The sequence below is a fragment of the Lepisma saccharinum genome, chromosome 5, assembly GCF_977018435.1.
Source record: "Lepisma saccharinum chromosome 5, izLepSacc3.1, whole genome shotgun sequence".
NCBI classification, from domain to species: Eukaryota; Metazoa; Arthropoda; class Insecta; order Zygentoma; family Lepismatidae; genus Lepisma; species Lepisma saccharinum.
Genome location: NC_139233.1, coordinates 53698161 through 53723848, shown reverse-complemented (window position 1 = coordinate 53723848; position 25688 = coordinate 53698161). Strand labels below are relative to the sequence as shown.

At 39.3% G+C, this 25688-nt stretch overlaps 1 protein-coding gene across 1 annotated transcript; it reads right to left on the bottom strand.

Moving 5' to 3' along the window:
- Positions 1 to 6227: 6227 nt before the first annotated feature.
- Positions 6228 to 18534, bottom strand: LOC145988376 (KIF-binding protein-like). Its single transcript, XM_083123259.1, has 5 exons — positions 18398 to 18534; positions 16365 to 17137; positions 14415 to 14510; positions 11466 to 12116; positions 6228 to 6947 (listed from the first exon to the last, which is right to left on the bottom strand). The coding sequence occupies exons 2-5, from the start codon at positions 17099 to 17101 to the stop codon at positions 6647 to 6649; spliced, it is 1785 nt and encodes a 594-aa protein (XP_082979385.1). The 5' UTR covers positions 17102 to 17137; positions 18398 to 18534; the 3' UTR covers positions 6228 to 6646.
- Between the last annotated feature and the right edge of the window lie 7154 nt (positions 18535 to 25688).

Below are 25688 nucleotides of genomic sequence, written 5' to 3'. Positions count from 1 at the left end.
AGTCTTGAAATTCTATTTTACATTGTAGGAAAGTTGTTGTGTTATAGTTGTGATGTGTTTGTGTGTGTCTTGGGTAGTAGTTGTGATGTGTTAGTGTGTGTCTTGTGTAGTAGTTATGCTGTCTAATGTGTTTGTGTTCGTCATGTGTAGTAATTGTGCTGTCTAATATGTTTGTGTTTGTCTTGTGTAGTAGTTCCTCCATTCATATCGGGGGTTAGGCGTAGAGCTGACAACTCTGCACTGTAAAAAGACATGTCAAGAAACAGAAATATAAGGCCATGGATGTTCCCAAGGTAAAATATTCCGGAGGTAAAATAGTCCCCCGTTCGGATCTCCGGGTGGGGACTACTTTGGGAGGTCCCTGGACTAAGGATAAGATCTACGTTAGGAATAAGGATATTAAATTAGGCACCTGGAATGTTCTGAGCCTTTACCGGCCTGGGGCATTTCAGTGTACAGTTAATGAGATAGTCAAGTATAAATTAGATGTAGTAGCTGTCCAGGAAGTTAGGTGGCCAGGAGAAGGGAATTGTAAAACTAAAAATTATACTTTTTTCTATGGTGGTACTGAAAATCATAATTTTGGAACAGGCTTTTTCATAAATAATAGAATTATCTCGGCTCTTAAAACAATAGAATTTATTAATGATAGGATATCATATGCAGTTTTACAGGGTAGGTGGTGTAAAATTATTTTAATAAACATACATGCACCAACGGAAGATAAAGATGATAATACTAAAGATGATTTTTATACAGAGTTAGAACAGGTCTTTGATAAATTTTCTCAGTATGATATGAAAATTCTGTTAGGTGACTGTAATGCACAGATTGGCAAAGAAGAGACATTTAAACCCACGATTGGTAAAGAAAGTCTTCATGAATTAAGTAATGATAATGGTATAAGATTGATTACTTTTGCAACCTCAAAGAATTTAATTGTGAAAAGTACCACTTTTAAACATAAAGATATCCATAAATATACCTGGTCTTCTCCAGATGGTAAAACTCATAATCAGATAGACCATATTCTCATTGATAAGAGAAGGCATACTAGTATAATTGACGTTCGTACACATAGAGGTGCTGACTGTGCCAGTGACCATTATTTAGTAATTGCTAAATTAAGAGAAAGACTCTCAGTGATAAATCATAAGCAACAAAATTTAAAAGTTCTAAAATTTGATACAGGAAAGTTTGCTGATGAAAGAATTAAGAAAGATTACCAAATTAAACTGTCAAATAGATTTGAGGTTTTCCAGGATTTAAATGATGATGAAAATATAAATGGAACAGACGTAAATAAGAATTGGGAGCACATACGTAATGCAATAGAATCAGCAGCTAAAGAAACTATAGGATACCATAAACCAAGAAAAAGTAAGCCATGGTTTGATAATGAATGTCATAATCTAATAGAAATAAGACATCAGGCTAGACTTAGGTGGTTAAATAACTCGGATGATACAAATCTAAGCAATTATAATACAATAAAGCGAGAAGTTAACCGCACGTTTAGAAGTAAAAAAAGAGATTACTTGAAAAGCAAAATTAACGAAATTGAAACAAACAGCAAAAATAAAAATATCAGAGATTTATATAAAGGTGTAAATGAATTTAGAAAGGGGTGGCAACCTAAAGTAAACTTGATAAAAGATAAAGACGGTGATTTTCTAGCTGACCCAAGCGATATTCTAAATAGATGGAAGAACTACTTTAATGACCTTTTAAATGTCCATGTAGGAGATAAATCAGAAGTAAATGAAGTCCACACAGCAGAACCTTTAGTTCCAGAACCTAACTTGACTGAAGTTAAAGATGCTATTAAAAGGCTTAAGAATAACAAAGCACCTGGCATTGATTTAATACCAGCTGAGTTAATTAAATATGGTGGAAAATCATTAATATGTCAAATTCATAAATTAATTTGTTTAATATGGAATAAAGAAGAAATCCCTCAACAGTGGAAAGAATCCATAATTGTTCCTGTGTTTAAAAAAGGTGATAAAATGAACTGCAATAATTACCGTGGAATTTCTCTACTCTCAACAACATACAAAATATTGTCTAACATTCTTTTAACAAGACTAACCCCATATGCTAATTAAATTATAGGTGATTATCAATGTGGATTTAAACGTAACAGATCAACTACAGATCAAATTTTTCACATCAGACAGACACTTGAAAAAAAGTGGGAATATAATCAAAATGTCCATCAGCTATTCATTGATTTCAAAAAAGCATATGATTCGGTCAAAAGAGATAAATTATATAATATATTAGTAGAGTTTGGAATACCTAAGAAGCTTGTTAGTATGATAAAAATATGCACCAGTGAAACAGAAAGTAAAATTCGTGTGGGTAATAATATGTCTGACAAATTTATAATTCATGATGGGTTAAAACAAGGAGATGCATTATCTCCATTGCTCTTTAATTTTGCCTTAGAATATGCTGTTCGGAAGGTAAAAGAAACTAAAGAAGGACTAAAATTAAATGGTGTGACTCAGTTGTTAGCATATGCAGATGATGTAGACTTACTGGGGGATGATATAAATACGATTAAGAATAATGCTAAAATATTTTTCAAAACTGCTAAAGAGATAGGTTTGGAAGTTAACAAAGAGAAAACTAAATATATGCTTACAGGCCGAAACCAAGTGTTAGGTAATAATCAAAATCTAATTATTGATAACAACTCGTTTGAACCAGTTTCCAAATTCAAATACTTAGGAGTAATATTAACAAATGAAAATGATATTAAAGATGAAATAAAAAGTAGGCTTAATTCAGGAAATGCATGTTACTTCTCTCTTCATAAACTTTTGTCTTCTCGTTTAATATCTAAGAAACTAAAAGTTAAAATATACAAAACAGTAATTTTGCCTGTAGTATTATACGGGTGTGAAACTTGGTCCCTTACATTAAAAGAGGAACATAAATTGAGAGTATTTGAAAATAAGATTCTTAGGAAAATATTTGGACCTAAAAGGGATGAGGAGACAGGTGAGTGGAGAAGGTTACATAATTTAGAAGTACATAATTTGTATTCATGTCCAGATATTATTAGAATAATTAAATCAAGAAGACTTAGGTGGGCAGGCCATGTGGCACGAATGGGAGAGGAAACAGGAGTTTACAGGATTCTTGTTGGGAAACCAGATGGTAAGAGACCTGTAGGAAGGCCAAGACGAAGATGGAGGGACAACGTTGAGATGGACCTAAAGGAAATCGGTAGGGATGGAAAAGAGTATATAGATCTTGCTCAAGATAGGGACAGATGGAAGGCCTGTGTTGCTGCAGCCATGAACCTTCGGGTTTAAGAAGGCTAGAGAGTTAGTTAGTTAGTTATTGTAGTAAAGTTGAATATTGTCCCTTTATTTTGCCAGCAACATCCATAATATCTCTCACCTCTCCACTCACAGTCAAATGTTTTTAAGGTTAGTTCATAACCATAAAAGACTACCCAATTGAACAAAACAAATTACGTCATAATAGACAATTAACATTTTAAACATATTAAACACCTAAAAGGATACAATAAGTGGGTGCGTATCAACGTGGTTAACATCACGTTTGGATCTGCCAGTTATCCAAATATTATTAATTTTGAAAATAGTCTTTCAGTTAGTGTAATGTGCTTTCACTGTTCATAAGTCAGTCATTGTTCTCTGCAGTTTTCAATGCAACATTCAGGCTCTCTGATCGTGCATCGTACGTTTCAGATCAGGTATCCACATAATTTAATATATTTATAAGTTGTTTTAAGCGATATTCTCCATTTTTATTCTTTCCATATATGATATCAATATAACATTGCAAACAGGTATTAATGGTTTCAATGTCATTTTCTGGGTAAAAAAAAATCGTATTACTTTAGATGCGAACATACAAACGCAAGTATCAAAGCATTGCTTTAGACAGCACTCATGATTTTGAAACGTGGAAAGGTAATCATTTTACGGGGAACGTGAAAGTTGGTGTGTGTTGACAGACTGTAGCTACTGCCATATTAGCACTGACAACTAGGAAGCGTTCTCAATGATCACGTGGCTGCATGCTTTTCACTAATAAATAACTGCGCTTTTTCAACACATACACAAATATATCGTCGCTTCGGAACATCAAATTTTCATCTTTGCTGCTTTCAGATTACCAACATACCAAGTGACATGCAATTCAAAAGGTTTTGCAGAAACCTCAGTTTTATAAAAAGATTGGATGAAATTAGACAAAAAATATAAGAACTTTCCTTCCGCTGGGATCGAACTCGGGTTGCGCGCATGCTAGTTCAACACGATTACCAACACTCCAAACGAGACAACACGAAACTCTTTCGCAAGTAGTCGACTGAAACGCAAGATAATTTTCAGATTGCTAATTCCCAAGGTATAACATGCCTAGGCAGATGTGTCTTGCATTTTCTGTACTTTTGTTATTTCAGTCGCTTTGGTCTCTCCCTAGGTTAATCACGGCAATAATGAGGAATATTTTTTAGACAAAGATGATAAACAGACACAGGAATAATCACCCTCGCAAAAAAGCCAGAACTCAGAGTCTTGAACCTTCGACGCGATGTGTGTTTCTTGTTCTAACTATATCTGTGTGTTTTCGTTAGATTCATGGTATTTCGTGAGTTGATATGAATAAAGTAAATAAATAAGACAAGTGGGTGGAAGGGACTAGAGAATCGTAGCTACGGAACCATTGAGAAGTTATCCATCGCCCTAGATAGAGAATATATCCCCTTGTGATAGAGAACTTATTAGAAGAATGAAAATACAGATTAAACGAACAAACTTGATGTGTATCCTTTCGTCAAAATGCCTAGAAAACAATATTACATACTTCTTCACTAATAGAAAAGAATAAAAAGAATTGTCCTTGGTGGGGATCGAACCTAGATCTCACTGGTGAAAGCTCTGTATGTTAACCAACACTCTATCAATAACACCATGTTGGCTTTTTTCCAGTCAGTCTGTTTCCTTCCTCAACATCTGAAGACTAAAATGCATCTTAATTTCTCTCATAATTGTTTCATTGTCTATTAATAGTAACCACGTATGTCAAAAATCGACGCATTGCATGTGTGTGAGTAGAATGGTGTGCACGTGTGTTTGATATTTTTCTGGGTATTATTTTCGTTCCAAAGCATTAATATAATTGTAAAATATGGAATTTACTGTAATGCAAGGAGTGAAAATATAAACCCAGTCCGTCAGGTTCGTTCCCAAACAACATTAAATAATGGAACGTAACGTGGACTGAGTATTATTCCATGTCAAGAACACGAGACATTACGATCGACAATCTTCATCGTATTTCTCTTTGGCATCACGACTCAATTTACAGAGATGTATACCCGTGACTGGTATACAAGCCGCAGAATTGCAATGCTGGTTGGGTTGTCTAGTCACAAGGCGCTTGGTGGTTAGACATGGATGGCTTGCTTCAGTGCTTCTTCAATAAGGTCGTTACAAGCCAGAAGTGTCCGTGACTGTACCTACTTGGTTTTAGTTTGGTTTGAGTTGCTGCTTTAAGTCCACTTTATGCACCAACGCTGATATTTTTAAGAAAAATGTACAAGGGGACTGGACAGTAAACAAACAGTTTAAAGTGGGATCCGAACCACTTGTGCCTCCACTGGGTATCGAACCCGGGACCCCTTGATTACAAGGCAATAACGCTGCCACTGCACAATGAGGGAGGAGGCCCCCTTTTAACTACTCCCTCTGTCCCATAATTATAGTCCGGTATGCCAAAATGGTAGTACAGAAATGACAGACGAGGAGGCAGATGGAAAGTGCAAATTGTACTGATCCTGGAGTAATAAAGTTGTATGACTCATTCCCGTGTTTCATGTTCTTCTTCTGTATACACCAATGTCCCAGTTTAAATATCGGGCAATTATTATGAGACAACAAACAAAGGTGTACCGGACAATAATTATGGGACAGAGGGAGTACTTGGAAATAGCAAATAGGCCATATTGGGTACAAGGCTATATTGGGTTCAGGTACCTTACAACGAAATTTCAAAATTCCAAAAAGATGATACCTTTATGTGTGAGGTCACACAATGTGAACTTGACGACTAAGACTCTTCTCCTAATTTGCAGAGATTTTTATTGAACAAGATGTGTAAAAGTCAATAATGTATGAAATGTGAAAAAAAATAGAAAGACAGTATTTTACCTATAATAGTATAATAACAACAATAATAAATTGGCACTATGACAATACTTTATTAGTGTTAGTTTATGATAAATGATAAATGTTTGTGTGATTATTATTGCTATTTATCAAACACTACTGAAAAACCTTAGGTAAATCATCACCATCAATGTCGCTTATCATAATTACATGCAACAGGAAATATTGAGTATCTCCATTAATGTTGAGGCAGCAAAAAACATTTTGAAAAAAATATTACAATACTGCATACAGTTGCAACAGTACAATTCTTTTTTTTTATCTTACCGAAACACATACACATTGGTCTTAGACACAAGAGTCACGAATTTATACAATGTACGAAACAAAACTTCTGGTATTATTATTGACATGTGTTATTTAAATTTTGTAAGGAAAGGAGCGATGAAAAATGAGAGCAGCTTGCGTTTTGCTACCAGTCTGTGCTAAGCCTACATGTCCTCAGTAGGGACGCCAAGTTGAAAAACATCCGAATCGATGACATCACTGCAGTCGCTTAGCCCATCGCAGGTGTCAGAAATGGCTTCCATCTTCTGCAGAAAAGGCTCGATGCTCATATTCTCGGAGAGATAGAGACGTCGGAGATTGATGCTCATCATCTCCAGCTGGGTTTCTGCGAGTTGGCGCAGGAGCTCCACGTTGACTGCAGTGTAGCACTGGGGACGTAGCTCCTTCAGAACAGCCATCAGAGTCTCCAAAGAGTCGGCTCGGCGTTTGTGAATTAAATATTGGCTGAATAACAAGACAATACATTACTTTCTCTGTCCATCTGTAGCTTAAAGATTGCAAGTAATAGTCCTGCACTATCCAGGAGATCGCAGAATCAAATTCTACCGCAATAGACGGCAGGGGATGGTGCTGGCACACCAAATTTTGCTCGGTCGGTATTGCTGCTACAACCATTCTTCGTCGTCTTCTTCTTCTAAAAGAACGAAACCCAACTAGCCTAGCATAACCACCACAGATTATTTACTACCCCCAAAATGCTACCAGAAAATGGGAATGCTTGAAACAGTTGTAGCAGCAATCACCACCATTTGCTCTTAATAGTGGCAGAATAAAAAGATAAAGGCAAGTCTATCCACTTTGCATTGCACTGTTCCATGAGGGTGATATGATCAGCACCACGCCTCGGTCGCTCGCTCCCGATCTGAGTGACCCTGACAAGCAACGCGTGCAACGTGTTGTGGTTCCAACAAGGGTTGCAAGATGATATAGCAGTTATGCTTACGAGGGAAATGGAAAGAGCGTTGGGCGAAGGCGAAGTGGAAAGAGGGGTCTCTGTATACTACCACATCATAATGCGAGCAGCGAGGCACATGTTGCGGGACACACGTCAACAAGTTCCCAGCAAGGCTGACACGTGGTATAATGACGTATGTAAGATGCACAAACGAATATTGGATCGATCTCTAAGGCAATTCCGTGCTCGCAAAACTGAGCATTCTAGATTAAATTACTTAGAAGAACGCCGGCGTAACGCGCAAGTTTTGGAAAGGGAGAGGGAGAAGTGGGGGGAGAGGAAAGTGAGGGCCCTTCAGGAGGCCATCCATGGCCGGGATACGAGGAACTTGTGGCGGATTATTCGCAACCTGCAAGGGAGTCGGTACACAATAGGCAGTATCTCTGCACGGAGCTGGGAGGATCATTTTCTCAAGCTGCTGGAAGGGGAGGGGGGGTCAGGGGCTATTCCAAACGAGGGCAGGCTCCTGGGTACTTTTGTCCCAATCCTTGACGAAAATGTGTCGAGGCTGGAATATGATGCCGCTGTGCGCTCGCTGAGGACCGGCAAGGCAGCGGATATTGATGGAATCGGGTCAGATCTCGTGAAGGTGCTGAATTGTAACGAGCGATTGGCAGAAACGGGAAGGTCTCTGCTCAACAACATATTCAATAGTGGAACCTTCCCCAAAATATGGAAAACGAGCGTTATTTGTCCTCTATACAAGGGGAAAGGGGATGTAAATGACACTAATAATTACAGAGGTATTTCTCTCCTGCCCGTGTTAGGGAAAGTATATTGTAGTATTCTATACAACAGATTGAGAAAATGGGCCGATATTTTTGATAAACTGACCCCCCTGCAGGCTGGTTTCAGGTCCAATTATAGCACTGTAGATAATGTTTTTGTCCTGAACACACTGATCCAAAGCAAGTTAAACGAGAAAAGGGGAAAATTATATTGCTGTTTTGTTGACTTTGAAAAGGCGTTTGACTCTATCAATAGGCAAATGCTATGGGGGAAGTTATGGGACATGGGGGTTTCGGCTAGAATGATTAATACGCTAATGAATATGTACAGAGGGGTCAAATTTTGTGTCAAATGTGGGCAGGGGGTGGTGTCTGGGCAGCACGAGAGCACGGTAGGCGTCAAACACGGATGCATACTTTCACCTTTACTTTTCATTATTTTCATTAATGACGTTGCTAGCTTCGTGGGAGAAGAAGGATCTGAAACACCGGAGATAGTCGGGACATCGATACCAATGCTTCTCTATGCGGATGATCTCGTTTTAATATCAAACGAAGTACAGGGGTTACAGCGGGGATTGAACAGACTTCAACAATATTGCACAACATGGAAGTTGAAGGTAAATACACGAAAAACTAAAATAATGGCGTTCAAGAAAGGTTATGTTTTCGCAGTAAAGGAGCGGTGGACCTATGGGGATTCCCAGTTTGAAAGGGTCAAACGTGTCACCTATCTAGGCAACACGCTGAGTATGGCAGGGGAGTGGACAATGCACATCGAAGGCAGAAAGGGAAAAGCTTGTTATGGGCTGGGCAGGGTAGAGCGACTGCAACGGAAAGTCCCTACAGTCAGTGTGAGATTGCTGGACCAAATTTATGAAGCAACGGTGAAAGCAACCCAATTTTACGGCGCGGAACTATGGGGGAGGGTAGGGGGGCGAGTAGCAAATCAGATACAAGCGCGGTTTTTAAAACAAATACTGGGAACCAGTACGAGTGCAAGCACGTGTGGCGTCCTGAGGGATATGGGAAAACGTAGGGAGGATGTCGAAGCGAAGATGAGATGCTTCAAGTACTGGATGAAGCTGGAACAAGGGGCCGGAGACTCACTGAAAGAACAGTGTCTGCGAGTTCAGATTGAGGAAGGGTTCGCACGCCACTGGGCAAGTGGGATTAAGGACGACTTGTACAGAATGGGTCTGGGGGAACTGTGGGAAGAGGTGAGGGGCGGGAGGTGCGAAACTGGGATTTTGCAAATCATAAGGGAAAGGTTGGTGGTCAGTAGCAGGCAAGACATCATGGCAGAATGTAGGGAGAAGGTAACGCTCGTCGCCGCACAACCGCCAGGGGTGTGGGTGAAATGGGGGAGAAAACGATACATTGATACGTGTACGTACCAGCAAAGACGTGGATTCGCCTGGTTCCTGCTAGGGGGGTGGATGCAACACAAACTAAAGGGGCCGGACGGTCGTGCCATCTGCACGTTATGCGGCAAAGAGGAGACGAGGGCTCACATCCTACACGAGTGTGATTGGTCGGCACCCCTCAGACAACGCAAATGGGGGGACAGTGCAAGGGACAGCATTGAGCAGACCATCCAGGCTATATGTAGGGAGGAGAGGAGTGGTATAACGAATGTAAATATCAAAGCCCTGGGCTCGTATTTTCATGCAGTTTGGAGGGAGCGCAGGAAAATGCTCCAAGGAGTCAGTGAAAGTGAAGGGTACGGAACAGCAGTGGCTCAGGCATAGGTGGAGCGTGTAGTGCAGTGTTGTGAAAATGAACAATCTCAAATGTAAGAAGAGGACCACATTGCTATTTATATATGTACATAGTATGTAATTATTTTCCAAATGTTTCTGTTTATAAATGTTTCTGAATGTATGATAAATGGGGTGCATGTTTAAGGTCGGGGTGTTTATGTAACAATATTGTAAGATACGCACAGCCGAAGGGCTCGTACCAATATCAATAAATATCATTATCATTATCATTACTGCCGTGGGAAAGGTTGAAATTGCTACTTAATGTTATTGTTCTCTACAGGTGACTTTAACTCAGATGCCACATTGGATTCACTTGTCACTTTGGTTATAGAATCAGCATTTCCATGGATTCACCAGATTTTATAATCCCTGTTCTACTTGGACAGTTCCAGTTGTAGTTGATTATCATTGATTGATTTATTTGGTTTATTTTACTTCGCTTTTCATCCACATTTGGATAATCGCGAAGATGAGGATCAGTGATGATACTATGAAATTGATGAAGGAACACTCACATAGAACACCCCGGCCGGGATTCGAACTTGGGGTCTCTGGCGTCGTAGTTGTAGTTGGCACTGAGTCACAGTAGTCTGATGAACAACTCTCGAGATGGGCACTTTGGCGGTGGCGGGCTGTCATCTCTATTCGCATGTGCTCATTGTTCGTTGAACATTCATTGTTGGTTTTAGACATATCACTCTGAGTGCTGTAAACACCCTTCCCCGTAAAGAGCTTATCATCCGTAGATCAGGGATCTTCCACTTTCTAAATCACTACCTTGTTAGAAAACCATTAGGAGCCAACCCATTCACTGTAGTGAATCATCCCTGAACAGCACTTCTCTCCCGTTATTACATTTCACCCACCGCCCAGCAAATGAACATCAAGGATTTTTCCCAGGGACGGGCAAGCAAGGTATATAATTCAGAGGGGCAAACTGGGCATATTTTCCCCCACTATAGTATTGCCATCTCCTTAAAAACCCATTGAGTTTGAAGTTATCATGTTCCTGAAAAGCCCTTATACGACGAGTAATTAACAATCATTACTGTGACTAAAATTAAATTATATGTGTGAAATATTTAATTTTAGGCTTGCATTTGTTTTCATGGGCCGCCCTTGTCTCCATCCGGACGCCCAGCAACACTTTAAAACTAATTTTCACTCAATAAACCAGGTATACTGACATGTACATTAATTAATGTAGAGTAAGTTTAGCTTTACTTTAAGACATATCGTGTCAAATGAGGAGGGAAAATATGTGAATTATTATCAATATACATGGTAAAAACTAAGATATTTTGGAGAGGTTGATATGGCTGGAAGGATATAAAAGTTTGGATAATTAATACATGGTCCACCTATGACCTAAGTTTAGTGTTACGACCCGGAAACGGTATATAGCTAATACAGGATAGTTTAAAGACAAGAGCTTGCAAAAGAAAAAAAATACATACATATATATGAAGTCACAGATACTTCTAATAGGGTCGTTATAGTCCAGAAGACTTACCCATCAATATCCTCTTCGTAAAAAGCAAGGAACTTGTACAACTCAGCAAGATCCAGGACAATATTGACATACTCAAAAGGGTGATTCTTCAAGGAATAGAACTTCTTGGATCGTTGAAGCCAGCCGTGAGTAAAGTGGAATAGAGCCTTAGCTTGGTCGAGGGATTCGACAGGTTCGCACGACACGCGTTGCTCCAGCTCATCCAGCTCAAGCGGGAACTTGAGAACATCTTCAAAGTCGCCGTCTGCAGTGTTAGTCAACATCGAGCCTCGTTCGTCCTCCTCGAGGAACGGGGTGTTACATTTCATGGGTTCCGAGTCGCCGAAAGATTGAGGTAGCTGATGGCTCAAAGCATCGGACGAGGTGTTGTCTCTCGTCTCTCCCTCCAGTTGCATCGACGCAGTTGTTGTTTTGTCGGGTTCTTCCGCTTCCGAGGTCTTTGTCTCGATGTCATCCTGGCCGTCATTTCTTGGTTCCGCTTCCGCGCGAGGCAAGGTGTCCTTGGATGCCGACCCGCTGAATGACGTCACGCTTTCATCTGTATCGCTGCTCAATTCGATGTATCTTGATCTGGATAAGGCGAACAGGGATAAGCCGTATTTGACCCAGGTGTTTGCGACGTCGGCTCCGCGTTGACGGAGAGTCTCGCATCTGAAAAATAGAATTCCCTCAACAAAAGAACTTTCACTAATAGTAACTACGTCAGCTCTTGAAGTTACGTTGAATCTCTCTCAGTGTCAGCAGAGGATTTTATAGAAATTTATCTCCCCCTCCACCGCCAACAAAAACTACGATCAAATTCTGAAAACTTACGTATGTTGAGAATTCCTTTCAGATCATTGAAGTGAATCCAGGACTAAAAGTGGTAAACGTTGTAAGTGCCAAAAGCGAAAGTGTTGGGAAATCGCATCGTTCCGCACATCAGCTCGTAAGAATGTGCACACTAGTGACCTCTTTACACGCCCTTTGAACTACTTAGAGGGCTACCAGCCACATTTCACGTTTACCACATTATAAAGCATGGCACATTTCACAGTTTAACGTGGAAAACGGTTTTTGAATTATTGTGGCACTTACAGCGTTTACCAATTTTAGTCTTCAATCTTCGTGTCGTTTCCTTTTCCTGTTGTCTAGATACAGTATCTGTAATAGTTTCGTGGAACCTATTTTCTGTCATAAATATCTAGACAACAGAAAAAGCAAAGAAATAGCTTGAATCCTCTAGAAAAATTCTAAACACACAAGGACGTATATAGGGGGGTGGTCCAGGAGGTTCGCCCCCCCTCTACCCCGAAAGACTTAGTAAGTACAAAAATTAAATAATGAAAATGATGAAATAATAAAATAACTAAAATTAAATAATGAAAATACGAGTGTTCTTTAATCTAGGGTTTCCGCCAAACTTATTGGAAGGCAAGGATTATATTGTGATCATACGACTTTGAATGACAGTACCAAAAAAGATTTTTGCAAGATTTATTACTACTTATAACGTAACTTTCATAAAATATCACCAGGAACTTTACTTTTCGTCAACTGGATCTAACATCCTTATTCTAGTCAATAAATAATATTCAATCCTTTATCTATTTGACATTAATTTCCTTGCCAGGGCAGTTGTTGTTGTTGTTTACAAATTTTGCCGACCTTAACTACACATAAGTTAGATAATGAATACATGCTGTTATATCACTATTCTTACACCGTTCTTTTACCCATTCATGTAATAAAAATATAATATTAATTTGAATATTTTAATTAATACTATTTTAATTAATTTAATATATTTATTTTAGTTTAAACATTAATAATAATGACAATAATATTTTGGGACACTTGGTTCGGACCTTCCTCCCCCCCCCCCCAGAAACATATTTCTAGATACGTGCTTGTAAACAAATGTAATTTGTCAGAATGAGAATATCACAGTGTTTTTTTTTTTCCAAACGAGAACAATTTTAGTAAAATCCTTTAAAAAGACTTGGGCGCTTTTGGGTTGAAGGGACCAAAGCCTTTAGCAAGACCATATTAAAATATTTATATTTACGTTCATTTTCATCGATGTGAGCTTTCCACAGAAATTTGGTATGTTCACCATGGTACACAAAGTCACTAGAGTGTAACTGATTACTCTTATTCTATTAATTGTATGGACCTCCCGACGGTGTAGTGGTAGCATCGTCGCATTGTAATCAATGGGTTCCGGGTTCGATACCCAATGGAGACATATGGTGGTTCGGATTCCACTTTAAACTGTAGGTTCAGTCCCGATTAGCCTTACTGTGCATAAAGTGGACTTAAAACAACAATTCATTCAATCAATCCAAACTGAAAGTGTGTCATACAAATGAAAGATATGAAAAGATGAAAGATAACGTCGAATTAACGTTGATTGATTGAGTTGGTGTTTTAAGTCCATTTTATGCACAGTAAGGCTAATCGGGACTGGACAGTAAACCAACATTTTGAAGTGGGATCCGAACCTCTATGTGTCTCCACTGGGTATCGAACCCGGGACCCGTTAATTACAGGGCAAAAATGCTACCACTGCGCCATTGGGGAGGTCCTCGAATTAATGTTAATGAAAGTGAGGTGTAAGGGATGATCATTAAGAAGGTACACAATACCAACCACTCTCCCACACACTCCCTCTGGTGCCTGACTCGCAGCCAATATAGTAAACCTTTTAGGGGTTTGTGTCCTGTCCATGCGTGTTTGTGATTGTCATTTTACCAGTTCATCTAATCTCCATTTATCACCATCGTTGCGATTAGCCAAGACTGGTTGGGTCTTCTTATTGTAGTAATCAGTCCTATATTTTCAATGTTTCCCTACACATTTGACGCTCTTTTTTCTAAGGAATGGCAGGCAAAAATGGAGGTTATGAACCCACAAGTCCTCCTTGGGCATTCTACTCTTCTAGCTATACAATTTCGTTCAATTACATACTTTTCAATGTAGGTGTCGCTGTTTTCCTGCTCCTTGAGCGAAACTTCATACTCTTCCAAGACATGTGTAGCAGCTGCCAAATGATGTCTAGCTTCCCTGGGAAAACAAATACAGATATGCATATCAGATATCGGAGGGACGGGAGGTAAGGAGAACATAGCTTCATTGTCTTTGTCTTGGATATTCTTAAAACGTATGTAAGTAACGGCACGGATATTGGGAAAGATAATAATACCTCTCGTTGCAAAAGTACAAAATACGCCACTGTGTTGTTACCAAAATGCAATTAATGAATCAAACACACTACAGAATTGTTGAATGTACTGCCCATTTCAAAAGTATTTAAATGGATCATAGCAGGCAAATAATTAATAAGTTTATATGTCATATCCGCTGGCGCTGCCTATACGTGTGCGAACTCCCTCTGATTAGTAGGAGTGGGGGGGGGGAGGTCGAGTAAAAGTCTTGATGAAGGTTCAGTCGGGGAAAGATAAACCACATTTCGTCTCACTGTTTTACAAATTGTATTGATGCGTGCTAAACAGGCATGGGTCCGGACACCCGAAAATACCATTCCTGCGTACGTTTAGACTGACTGATGGAAAATAAATGTAGGATTTGGTAAAGCCAACCACTGTTTGGAACACCAAGTTCCCCCTTAGCAAAGATTTGCTTAAGATATTTCCGAGTCGCATCATAGTGCCTAGCTGGCTGAAGTAAAGATGTTGCGTAAGAAAACGCAAAAAAAACGTTTCCAACTAGTTTTGCTAGAAGGTTGCGTTACTGGCCGGAATATCATTTAGTCGAGAGTGGGCCACAGAGATAGGCTGTATAATTGGAAGCACCAATGGTAAGGCCATAGGTACGTTTGTTGATTTAATGGATTTTTGTGAATCTGATCAATGCACCTATGGAAATGCTTTGTAAATATGTAAATACAAACAGCATATAATAAACCCATATAATCCTCCAGGATAATGCTCTGATTTGCTAAATAAACTGCCTGAGCTAAACTGCCAAATTACCAGTTGTTTATTCACTTTCTGTACTTGTAAACGAACCCAAGGACAAATATAAATGTTATGAAGGACCCATCACCCCTTTTACTGAAACTCTGGCGTTACTGTTAATCTGCTCTCGAGACACCCGGGGAGAGATGCGGAAAGAGAGAGATTGGATGACTGAAAATAAGTAATTCAGGACCAGGTTAAAGAAGGGAAAGGGGTCACCAATACAAATGTTAGTCTTCGTTCAGTCACCTCCCCTGGTTCACTGACACATCCAATTACATAGAAAGGTAATGTCCTTTCTTTGCTTGGAACTTTCATCGACTTCAAAATGCTTCATCCTTTCTTAAGACTATAATATTGTTTATTAACAGCGATATAATCCCTCTAGACTGAATTTCCACCTTGAAAATATTAGGGGACAAACTGCCCCCTTGCAGTTGCAGTTTCTCTGTCGGTGGCTAAGTGCATTAAGTACTGAGTACTGGACTCACGATCTCACCATCTATCGTTTAAGTTTCGAGTCCTGGTGTGCTCGTTCATCTGTATATGTCCCATCGTGCATTTCATATATTCATCATCAGTGGCGGCGATTGGGGGGCTTGGGGAACAGCCCCCCCCCACACACACACACTTTTTTTGCCATGTTTGCCCCCGCTCTATGGACTCTTAATGCTAAGTCCTTGTCTACCAATTGAAAGTAAACTACCCTTTCCCAATTTTGGCACCCAATCTCCGCTGCTGTTAATTATCATCGTCAAGATTAACCTAATGAGGTAGAAAACCGACGTAAAATAAGATGTTAGCTGCCATGACCAGCGAATTAAAGCCCACACGAAATTATTTGATCCATCCTTGATTCCAAGCATACGAAATTTGCTAGCGACTACATATTCCTTAGTAATATTTATACACCCCACTCTACCAGACATGTTTCACTTACTTGAATTTCTGTTGCAACAAGAAAAACGAAGCCAGGCGAGCTGATTTCACGGCCCAAACCAAGGTGTCCCCTTCCGTCGATTCGAGCTGCCTCTTCAGAGCTTCGTGATAAGAACGAACAAACATTCGAAGCTTCCCTAGCTTGTTGTAGACGTACGAAAGTATCTGAAGGTTATGTACAGAGAGCCATTGCACCTTCAAGTGTTCGTCTTTCCTATGAGGCATTTCGGAGTCTTCCCAGAAAAGCTGATCAAATCCACAGAAGGTTGATTCCAGAAGTTTCGGCCTGAGCTGTTTATACTTGTCCTCTGCGTTTTCAAGCAAGAGTCTGGCTTTGTTGTAACTTCCATTTCTAAACTGCATAACAGCGTAGCGGTTGATGATTCTCAATGCAACTTCTGTGACCTCTTGTCTTAGTATGTGTTGCTCTATTATACTCAAAGACTTTCCCAAAGTTTCAACTGTCTTCCCCTCATCTCCAAGCTTGGCGTAGATGTTGGCTTCTTCATAGATCACGGAGGCCTTCATAGCTAGTAAACGATTGTAGCAGGATGAGTCTAGGTCTACTGTGTCAAGGAGTTTATCTAAAGTCTCAAGCATGGCTTTGATCAACAGCTGAAGACTTTCGAAATTGAAATTGTCGCCCAGATCCAAAATCTTCTCATCTTTGCTAAATGCTTTCAGCAATTCATACTGCTTGTGCAGGGACTGTAATTCGGAGTTCTCTATTGCTTTCATGTTTCACTGTACTAGGGCGTTTTAATATTTAAACACCTATAGAAAAATAAGTTACATTCATTATATGCATAGTATTGTTAATTTCCTGCAAATAAATCAATAATTCTGTCACGAATGGAACCTAGCTCATGGCCGTTAGAAACAGAAAATTCTAATCCGGAAATTAAAAATCATGCTTTCAGGCTGACATTAATATTTCATGGAGGAACGTAAACCTCTCGATCCTTTTCAGACTCACTTGGTGGCCAACAGTTATTTGTAGAGGCAAAACTCCTGCTATGATGTAAGGAGTTAATCGAACAGTGGGTCATCAAGTCGAAATTGATGTAGACTATATTCTTTTCTCCAACTTTCTGAAGTGCTTTATATGTAAGTATTGAACATTCTGACATTGCATAGACATTTTATCATATCTCGCACCTGATTTGTATGGATTTTTTTGTGTGTTTTACACGAAGAAAAGTTATTGTTATTCCATGTTATTTCGGAGAAGTACATATGCTACTATGATACATCCGCTTATTGCTTATTTTCTCTTACGCAGAGAAATAATATGGATTTGATTTCCACGTACTGAATGATTCTCACAAGGTGTGGGGGTGGATGAGGAAAAAGTATGAAAATCTTAAATAATCTTTTGAAGTTTTCATAGTGCAATTCTGGCATTTGCGATTTCTGGAAAATATTAATTTAAAAAATATGTTTGACCCCAGAAAGTAGGTTGCGGTAATTAGTTATAGTGCTCGTAAGTTGCAGTTGCTGGAAGCCTAACGTAAAATGCTAGGCAAACCTAACATATTCACGAAAGCATCGAGCATTCGAAAGTTGACCATAGCATGCTTTGGTAATGAAACTCCGATTACAAAACTTATCTACAAATTAAATGTTTGTAAATGTTCATTGTGTGCCTCAAATATTTAAATTGTTTACATCATGGTTTTAGTTATGTAAAATAATTTTCATAATTGTTTACATATTTATGCCAGTGCTACGGGAAGAGACAACAAATCTTAGGTGCTTAAGAACTTTCTAAATAGTTGCATTCTCTTCTTCTCAACACATGTTTATGAGTTGCTATTTAACCCGCAACTTTTACGATAGCTACAGACTGCATAAGCAACATTGAGAGAGATGAATGTCAATCATACAGTGCAACGATTTTTAGGATTAAACGAATGTTTAATTTAGCTCTCAAAGGATTAAATAAACTGTTTTTCAGTTTGCCAAAAGTAACAAATATATAAATCTTAATACTAAATATACCAATTATAAAATCCAAACATTAATAACACTTACTTTTGTTTAAAACGATGACATTTTGTAAGCTGACAAATAAGTATAAAAATTACGACAAAAAATAAATTAGTTAAATCCGGTGAAAATTCTTGACTATATCTTTAAAAAATTGCTATCTTATCTACACAACCTTGATCTACACGATATTTTTCAGTAGTGCCAGATCAACGGCATATTATTTGGCAACCATATCACAAATAATAATCCATATAAAAATGTGACACTTTTAGCACTTAAATTTAACACTCAAATTTAAGGCTCAATTTTAATGAAAGAATAAGTTTTAAAAAATTGGGATGTCAGCACATATGGCAATTTTGTACCTTTCAAAGTACACGAGGAAAATTACCTTATTTAAAATCCTTACCTGAAAGTTTAAAGAAAAGGTTAAACGTGCCAGGTTGCAAAGGGAACTGCATATGACGACATAAACTACACGTTTAAAATGTAAGGAGACGCTAGAAACTTCCTCAGAAGACAGTATAAGAGGCCTGTGGTTCTCAAGAAACTAAAAGCGTTGCTATCATCTCCCAACATGGATGATTAGGAGTTGGGAGTATGTCTGAGGACATTAAAATTTAAAATCTGCACATTCGATAGGAATATGTCGAACACTTAAAATAAAATTACATATTACGCGACAGCTTGGAGAATAGAATGTTAATGTTTAAAAGCGTGTAATTCTACGGTCAATTTAGGGGGACGGAGAGAGCACTAAATATCTAGTTAGTTATCCTCACTCTACGGCAATATATGGACTTCAATAGCATAGAATATAGAAATTTCGCCCATATTCGTAGAGTTAGATAACACATACTGCCCAGCAGGGACGTCGTTGGGGGAGGGGGCACTGGCCCCCGCAAACGTCCTCGTGGACCAGGCAAATCTTTCTGTATTTTAGTGGAAATTTTAATTTGATGGCAAATATTGCAAAATTGTTCTTCAGTAAATGTTGCTTACAGTTTGAAACACTGCTCCCAAATTTCCAGCGCCATGAACGCCAAAGTAAGACTTGTACTATTTTTTTTTACTGCTTGCCGTTGCCTGTCGAAACAAATGCCCCTAATGATTTTATAGCCCGTCCCGTTAAGGAAATTTGGAGATCTTTTGAAAATGTACTTTTCCTCCCTGCCAGGACAAAATTCGGGCCGATTGACTGATAAGTGGTAACAGATGTCCCTCGGGATCGATGTTACTTCTTCCGTAGCTCTTTGGAAACAATTTTCATCCCTCTCAGATTAAGGAGACAGTCATAGCGAGTCATAGCATAGAATACTATTCTATGGTCATAGTGTGGTGCGTGTGATAGAAGTTGCAACATAAAACTTCGAGGGGGGGGGGAATTGCCGCTAACACACGGCTGTTATGAATAATAAGCCACCCCTCATTTATGGAAGATAACGAAGTATGTATTAAATTATTAACAATGATCTACACGCTTTAGATACATTAGCTTTTCAAATTCTAAATAACGTTCTGTTATCATTTGTATAATTACTCAAGGAAGATGGCGGAGTGGTTAGCACATCGCGCTACGACGCCAGGAGTCTTGCGTTTGAATCCTGGCCTAAGCATGGGATGTTTGTAAGTGTCTATTCATCTATTTCATCATATCATCATATCATCACTCATCCTCATCTTCGCAAATTATCCAAAAGTGGCAAAAAAGCAAGTCAATCAATCATTACTCATAGAAGCGGAAATCTTCTTCCCATGGGGTAGTGTACTCAACTTGTGCAATTTCGAGAGAACGTTTTCTAATACCATTTCTAGGTTGGTTATTTTTCGTTGCTTTTAGTTAATCGCGGCGGTGAGGATGAATGATGAACTGAAGAAATGGTGATGTGACAAGCATAGTACACCCATGCCTGACCAGAGTTAGAGCCTGGGGCGTCTGATTTCATAGCGTATTAGGCTTACACTTCGGAAGGGGAATTTTGTAAAAAACTGTAAAAGTTGGCTGAAGGAAAGTAACATTGCTGGATGCATAAAATGCCACGTTCGACTCACGCATAAAAATAAAATTAGCCAATAACTGTGCGAAATATGTTATATCCAGTGCCATCAAATATTTAGTTCTGCACTCACAAACAAGATTATTTCTTACGAATATTATACCATAAACGTATGCAAAATTTGTTATCCAGCGTCATCATTCTTGAAGTTCACAACCAGTTAGAAAACAGACAGGGACCTCTCCGAAGGGTAGTGGGTGTGTTACCTCGAAATAAAAGGTGCTAGGTTCGATTCTGGTATAAACTATATACATAAGATGCCCAGCTGAGGATTTATTGGAGTTAACTTCCCATATTACAGATCCATCGCCGCATTTGAAACCCTAGCATGGAAGTGCCAGGGTGAAAGAAAGAGGAAGGGAAGTCTGTAGTTCGATGTTTCAGTTATCTTAGCGCAAGTACACACCGCTCAAGTCTTATGCCGGCGTCTATGTTACATTATGAAGACTGAAATAACAAACATCCATTTCTAGTAAAATTCTACTCTCAAAACCAACATGGTTATTAATAGTGCGTAATGATTATTTTTTGTTACACGCACGCACGCACACACACACACACACACACACGTGCACTTGCTGTATCCCAGTAAACCACCAATATTATTTATAATAGGGAGGGCGCTCAAGTATCAACCTTTCTTCCACATAGTATACCGTGGACTACATTGCTGCAGATTAATGAGATTCCGGTATGTGGACCCACAGCCAGTGTAATCCTATGACGGGTTCTGTTTTGTCTTGTCAATGTTCCTTCGTGATTGTTCTTTCATCTTATCATTCGTCCTCAACGCCGCGATTAAAGCCAGTTTTTGAGAACTAGATATTATCGTAGGAATAAAAGGGGAGGATAACAATGAAGCAAAAGCAGTAAATGTATCCACAATTTCCAAGTTCTTCCCTGCAATATGTTCAAATTCACATTTCTTCTTCTTATTATTATTTTCTTTGAATAAAGCATTTTCCATATCATCAATTTCATCTACATAGCTACTATTCATCATATTCGTTGCGATTAACCGAATTAAATAAAGTGACGCAAATATAAGAAAAATACAATAAAATATCAACACAATCAAGTCAACACTTGTGCCATCAAGTGCATACGTGTATTTTTATCATGTTGGATGCCTATTTGCCTGCCGTTTTAAAAGTTCTTAGCGTCTATAAATCTACACCCCTGCTCATTACTCTTAAGAAACAACAGCACTACGTGTTTTGTAGTACTGAAGTATGAGATACTCAGAAGGCAGTTTCATCTTGATGTCAGAGAAACCCTCCCGCGGTTGTAAACACAAGAGGGCGGAGAAAAGCCCAGTGGAACTTCTGGTTTCTGGCCCTGAATGCCGACGCAGAGAGATGTATCCCATTCTCTTCGGCCGACAGTCTGTCCGTTTCTTTTCATCCTTCCCCAATTTGGTCACACCCTAAATGCAAGTGTGCAGTGCGGTACACCCTCAAATTTGTCTCTGTCAGCTTGAACACAATAGAATCACGAATGTACTCCTTCCAGAAATAGTTTATGACGGGAAATCGGTAGAAACTTTGTTGTACAAATATAATAAATATGCCGCTGTTCGGTGTCTGTCTGTCAGAAAATTTGGACTGGTAACCTAAGAAAGAAAAAAAGTGGCAAATGCAAACCCCCCATTAGCCGCCCCCGTGACGGGAGTGGTTAGCACATCGCGCTACGACGCCAGGGGTCCCGAGTTCGAATTCCCGTCTGAGCATGGGTGTTTGTTGAGTGTCCATTCATCAATTTAATCATATCACAACTCATCCTGATCTTCGCAATTAGCCAAAAGTGGCAGAAAAGCGAAGCAAAATCAATCAATCAAGCAAACCACCATTACTGGCCTCGCCGATGACGCAGTGGTAACGTCGCCGCTTGTAATCAAGGGTTCCCGGATCCCAGCGGAGGCACACAGAAGTTCGGATCCCACTTTAAACTGTAGGTCCAGTCCCGATTAACCTTCCTGTGCATAAAGTGGGCTTAAAACGCCAACTCATTATTTTTTCTTATACAATTTTAACCCCCTAGAGTATATTATCCACTTTTACAATTCTACCAGCCCCACCCCCCGCCAGAAAAAAAACATCCTGCTTACGATGGCGAGTAGCAAGCGTGTGTATATGAGAGTTGATTTTAATTTAACAACGACTGTCTGTCTCTCAGTCTCTCTATCTCACTCTCATCCTATATTTTGATTTGATTTGATTTATTCTACTTCGCTTTTTGTGCAACTTTTGGCTAATTTGCAAAGATGGGGATGAGTGATGATATGATGAAATTTATGAATGGACACTCAGAAACATCCATGCCCAGGCCAGGATTCGAACCCGGGACCCCTGGCGTCGTAGCGCGATGTTTTAACACTCCGCCACGGGGGCTGGCTCATATATATATATCCATACATACATACATACATATATATTTACATACATACATAATGTTGCTTGTTGTTAATTTTCTTAATGATTTGATCGAGAAATTTCTGACATTTGCCCCCCCCCAAACTGATAAACCTAGCTACGTCCCTGCCGCCCAGTATTTCAGGATGTCTCATTTTTATTTACTGTACACCTCTTCTACAAAGTTTGTGTGTTTGTTTAAGCCCAATTTTATGCCCAGATATGTCAATCGGGAGTGGACCGACAAATTAAAGTGGGATCCGAACTACTGTGCAATATACCTCCACCGGAGATGGCATCCAGTACCTGTTGTTTTCAAGGTGACAGTGCTAATACTACATGGAGAGACTAAACCTTTTCGGTCAATAGACAATAGTTACTCCCACTCGCTGCTGTTCGTATGTCGATCACGTCGATTCGATCTTGATAAGAAGGTTCCCGGCATGGGCGTGACCGTGTCTTCATAAATTTCATCTAATCATAACTCATCCTTTTCTAAAGGGGCACAAAATCAACGTGAAATAAGACAAACGCAAAATGAATTCCGAAACGAATTGGCAATAGGCACCAATGATGCTCAGCCTCACCATGGTCTCTCGAAGACGTGTGAAAGAATAAAGGAAAATAAAATTTGGGACATACATATTGCCGTTGTGTGTGTGTATACAAACTCGGAACCAAAATGAATGTCAAGACAAATTTGAATGGGATGAGAAGACGGGAATTTATGTAATTGCTGAAACAACAAAAAATTAAAAGTATGACTTCGAGATATTGCAGAACGCATTTTACTCCTCTTCCCCACTCCCTTACCCTTTTCTTGTTTAGACAATATAGGGTTTTCATAAAGTCCTTCCCACATTTAAATTCGCTATAACTTTGTAACGAACAGATATATTTCAGTAATAAAGTTTGTACTTCACAGCAGTCTCTAAAACTTGGCAACACTGCACATCTGTCGTCCTCATCGCCGCACCTCCAACAGGGCACCATTCACGTCGATGCACTCCTGCAATTTCGTCCTGAAACCAAGAATGGCTTTTCCTCGTACACTTTCATCTTGACATATCCCCAAAACCAAAAGTCACACGGAGGCAGATCTGGCGACCTTGCTGGCCATGATGTGGGTACTGTTCGGCCAATCCAATCCACCTGTCTCCGAATCCTTGATCCAGGAAGATTCTGACTGCAAGTGCGAAATGAAGAGGTGTCCTGTCTTGTTGGAAGTGCACGTCATCCTTGATACCAAGTGCAATCAGCTGGGCAAGGAAGAACGTCTGCAGCATGTTGAGGTCGGTAGCGTCGGTCACGATATCTTCCTCTGAGAAGGAAGGCCCGATTAGGTGATCCGTCGACACAGCGCACCACATATTCAATTTTGGGCTATCCTTCTGGTAGGTTTGGAATTCGTGCACCAGAATGCACGATTTCAGTTCTGCCTACCACAAAACGTACTGACTTCTCTTGAATCGACGGCATCATGGAATCACCTGATCGCTCGCAGTCACGTGATCCTCTCAACGTGCAGTTTGCCAGGTAAAACTTTAAAGACTGCTCTGCAGTACAAACTTTATTTTACTGAAATATCTCTGTTCGTTACAAAGTTACAGTAAATTTAAATGTGGGAAGGACTTTAGGAAAACGTATGTAATATATACTATTAACGTCTGCGTCAGAACTTAGGTTGATTTAACTTAACCAACGAATTACAATAACAAATGTCTTGACTAAAGCAAATGAGACAGGAATGGTACAAAGACAAGACATGAATAATTATTCTATAAGCCTGTCTCGTTCTCGAGTTGTAAATATCGTAACGATCCGTAGTATCTTTTAATTATTATGGAGAACGAACTCCAACTTCCAGTCATTCAACCATCGTTTTCCAATCAGGAAATATTCAGAAACATCACAGGAATGCAGTGTCAGACAGCACTGAAGCTCTTCCTGGTCATCAGCTGTAAACAGACGAAATCCAGGAAGAGGCTACAGGCCTGACTGTGCATTTGTTTATTAAATTGAATTGCAATAAATGTCTGGGGGGGCAGAGAGTTCGGGGTCAGTTCTAATTCAGTTATTGAGGAGGAAGTTACGATTGAATAGAGAGAGAGGAGGAGGTTCTAGGGAGAGCGTGTTAACGCTAGTCGCAAGTCAGACTCTACGTACAGTCACAGGCATAACCTCTCACGGCAGATCTTCAGTTGCAGTACAGAGACAGGTATATCCTTACATTACCCATGCTGATCCAATCTTTAGGGGTGTGAAACTCAAGTGTCATGTGTTGCCATTCAAGTGTGTAAATTTAGTACCTCTAGCGCCTTACCATCAAGCTCACCACGAGCAGAGAATGCTTTACCATCAAGGATGAATGATGATTAGTGAGCTACATTCCCAAAAGATCCCACATACCTAAGGGTATGAGACGCTCTCCCTAGAACCTCCTTCGTTCTCGTCTCGACATAATAATTACAAAAATGTAGAATTAATATTAATATAAACTGGAAATATTAACCTGTTTCTATTAAAAAACACATGTAACCTAACCTAATTAAAAATAATATGAGTACTCAGCACGCATAGACGAATAGAGCAAACGACTACACACGGTCTGACAGATGACTATGCTACCTACAGAATTCCAGAACCTTTTCAGAATACAACAATAAATATTCATTGTGCACTACGTGGAAGCAAGTTTAATATTCGAGTGCCTTCCGAAAAAAAATACTTCAATTTCCATAATAAGTGAAATTATAAAGCAATTTGTTTTTATTGACGAAAAATGGATAACTGTGCTCTTTATTATTCGGTACCTATGATATTAATCTAGAATCAGATTTATTTACATGATATAAGATATTATTG